Raw genomic sequence first — 3,718 nt, 5'->3', positions numbered from 1 at the left:
AACCAGTTTAACTGTTAAGCATATTTTAAGTTACCAAACGACTTTTTTTTTTTACAGTTACTACTAATGTTATTATGATTGTTGTTATTATGATCTTTTTTCTAATAATAATAATTACTACTAAATAACAACGATCATAATAATAACAACAATAATAACAACAACAACATAATGCGCCTGAATTCAGCTTGACCTCATCTAGAGAATTTGACACCCAATAATCAAAGTGAAAGCACAGCAAATTCTTAAATATCATACGACTGAAATTTCCCAAACGGCAAGTAATGCGGAAATGATGAACGAATATTAAATATTGCTCATTTCCCTAGCCTGCCCAGTGCTGCTGGAATAGTTTGTAAACAAGGATCCTTTTGTATGCGGGACTCGTGGTTATTATTATTTTTATAAATAAATTAACGTGTATAAACGGAGTTTATTACATATGTTATTACTTGACACACTAAGCATAATACATTGAGTGTATAATAACGAGAACGTTAGGAAAGCGAACGAAACATGAGGCAAAAAATGAAGACACGCTCATTTGGACCATTTATGTACTGTAGGTAACGGCACCATCTTCAAGATGCTGTGCTCAATATCCATTATTCCTCAATAATAACACATAGTTCTGTTCCTGGTAGTGATTTAAAAAAAATCAAGCGTAGCCTAATTTTAAGTCAAATAACATGGTCATTTATTAAACAAACAATGCAGTTCCTTCAGAATACTTTTTCAAGAAAAGGAAAGAATTTGAAAGAATATGGCGTTATACATGTTCCGTTTCTTTGTTACAATGGAACATTTTTTGGACAATTAATGCAATTCAATTTCGAAACACTTTTTTGGTGTTTGGTCCATAATATCCGGCTACACTTTAGAAATAAATTACTATATGCAATTTACACGTAATAACAAGTCCAGAAACGTCAGACGCATTTCAACACAGCCCAGCATATAGCTCACAAAAACAAAGAAGACTTACGTGTTCTTAGAAGTAACACTGTCCTTAAACAAACCAACATCAAGTGTGTCTGACTCGTGTGTGTGTTCTGTTTCTTTTCAGTCCATCACGGGGGTAGTAGGAGAAAATAGGAAGAAAATCAATCAAAAGGAAAATCAACAACAAGAACGAAAAAACACTTTTTGGTCAAAACTTGCTGCAGTCATACACAAAAGCCCCAGACGTGCGGTATATGGGCTGACTCGGGGGAAACGACATTTGACAGCTGTTATTCCCGTTCACCGGCGAATTATTCAACCCGATTCTCTGGGATTCAAACATCTCTCGAACCGAATGAAAGTTCTGCTGCTGCGCGGGATACGTCGCACCTAGATGGCCGATATCTCCGGCCTGGTTTAGGTACCATGAGGCGAGGCGCCCTTGGTGCGGATGGTGACCCTCCTGGGCCGAGCTGAGATTCCCGTGGCTCGTGGTGGTCGTGATCGAGTAATCGGGCAAAGTTTCATCCACGGTGGTAGTGGTCGCCAAGTGGCCCGAGCGATCCCCTCCGGCGTACAAGCTCATGGCCTGCATGTTGCAATGATAGGTGGCGTTGGAGGTAGTCGAGATGGAGTTCTGGTTACAGGGCGAGCTGTAAACGGACGTCTGACTTGGAGAATAGTTTAGGGACAACGTGGGAGTTATACCTGTCCGCGAGGATGCGACGAGCGACGGGGTGAGCTCGCCGGAGCCTTGAGGCGAGCCCCGGAGGGATGTCATGATGTTATCCACGCTGAAGCCCTGCGCAGGGGTCTGGCCATGGTGGTGATGCTGCTGCTGCTCCCCGGCGCTGTCCAGGCTGATAGAGCGGGTGGACGGGATGCTGTGCGGGCTGCCGCTCGACATACTGCTGCTGTCGGGGCTTTCGATCTTGGGAACGGTGCTGAGCGTGGGCGAAACAGCCTGAGGTGGCGTGGACGTGCCGTTCTCGGTCTTAATGTCCTGAATGCGCACGGGCTGCGAGCCTGGCACGGACTGTTCCTGGTCGCGGCCCTGCTGCTGCTGCTGCTGCTGCTGGCGGGACGGCGCCTCTTTAATCTGTCGGTCCTCCTTGTCCTTTTGGGCGTCTTTCTTTTTGAAACGTCGCCGTCGCCTCAAAAAGCTGCCGTTCTCAAACATGTTATACGAGTCCGGGTCGAGGGTCCAGTAGCTACCTTTGCCAGGTTTTTTGTCATCGCGGGGCACTTTGACAAAGCACTCGTTCAGGGAAAGATTGTGGCGAATGCTATTCTGCCAGCCCTGTTTGTTGTCCCTGTAAAAGGGAAAACGCTCCATTATGAACTGGTAAATACCGTTAAGGGTCACTTTCTTGTCCGGCGAGTTCTGGATGGCCATGGTGATGAGCGCAATGTAGCTGTAGGGTGGTTTTACCATATCCTTGGGCTGAGGCTGCGGCGTGTACGGTCCATACGCCCTCGCCATGCTAGCAGGATACTGGTCGTGGGCCGCGTGAGAGTACATGCTCATAGGGGCTGGCATTCCGGTGTATCCCCCTCCGGCGGCGGCCCGGTAATAACTTTGGTCGCTGCCGATGTAAGGCACGACTCCCAGCGAGTTGGGACTGGAGACTGAATAGCGCGCCTGCATGTCTTCTCTCCAAACGGTGCTGGCGAAGAACAGACGTCAATCCACTTTAAACGCGCCAACGAAAAGGCAGTCAACCCAAGTGTCCGCGTTCTGCCAATAGCCTATATTTACAAAATGCGACTATTGTACCGAGTGTCGATTAGACTCACGTACTTGCCACCTCTTTCTGTCGGAGCGCGCATTGGAAAACTTCTGAACACTAGGCATCGGTCACTACACATAATACTTTTGCGCACTTCAATTCTTTTCCCCTTTTGCTGCCAGTAAGACTCCTCCCAATAACATCGAAGTTGTCCAATGGGAGGTCGGGCCGTGCAAAGCGAGCGGCCACACACAAGGTTGAAGAAAAAGGAGAGGTGTTGGGACGTCCCAGCCCAACCCCTGCCAAACACACACTTCTCCAAACGTTCAAGCACTACACACTACGCAAACTAGCTAGTGCGGATACGCACCAAATAGAAAACTTATACATTGATGACTGGATTCAAATAAAACATTCCAAACATATAATTAGAAAATACATGTAGCTAATGCATATTGCATATATAATAATCGAAATAATAAAAACGACGGATTTTTCGTTTGTGATTGATCATTAAACACATTCATTTATAGGCTAAATAAACCTCACACAAACTTTCAAAACAAATTCCCCAAGACAACTTGTATGAAACAATTCATGAAGCCCATTTGTTTTCAAATAATCATTATCGGAATTGGTGTGAATAATCTCCGGTTTTTGGCTTCCTGTATTTTCTAGTCCTCATGTTAGTTCTTCATTCAAACTAGCTGTTAGTTAACGGTCTCAATCAACACTAAGGAGCGGATCAAAGCGCATCATCCAGGACAGACAGCTCATTACGATGGAATTAAGTAAATTAAGACACTGGACAAAGAGCCGAGGTGCGAAAGTTTGCTCCAAGTGCGAGCGAGAAACAAATGGGCAAAACACTTAACATGTGTCACCATTGGTCAAACGGGCGAGAAATGGGAATAATGTCATCTTTGGACTCTTTGCTGCTTTATGGCATGTCAATAAAATGGGTTGTTTTCCAAAGTTCTGCATAGTGCACCAAATTCTGGATTTATTTATGCATCCTTTTGGCAGATCAAGAGCGTTTTAATCCG

General features: G+C 45.0%; 1 protein-coding gene across 1 annotated transcript; it reads right to left on the bottom strand.

The window, feature by feature from the left end:
• Window positions 1-580: 580 nt before the first annotated feature.
• On the bottom strand, window positions 581-2,819 carry LOC127442890 (forkhead box C1-A). Its single transcript, XM_051701213.1, has one exon. The coding sequence runs from the start codon at window positions 2,588-2,590 to the stop codon at window positions 1,151-1,153; it is 1,440 nt and encodes a 479-aa protein (XP_051557173.1). The 5' UTR covers window positions 2,591-2,819; the 3' UTR covers window positions 581-1,150.
• Window positions 2,820-3,718: the final 899 nt, after the last annotated feature.

Source organism: Myxocyprinus asiaticus, chromosome 6, assembly GCF_019703515.2.
Source record: "Myxocyprinus asiaticus isolate MX2 ecotype Aquarium Trade chromosome 6, UBuf_Myxa_2, whole genome shotgun sequence".
In the NCBI taxonomy this organism is placed as follows: domain Eukaryota; kingdom Metazoa; phylum Chordata; class Actinopteri; order Cypriniformes; family Catostomidae; genus Myxocyprinus; species Myxocyprinus asiaticus.
This window is presented reverse-complemented; position numbering and strand designations above follow the sequence as displayed.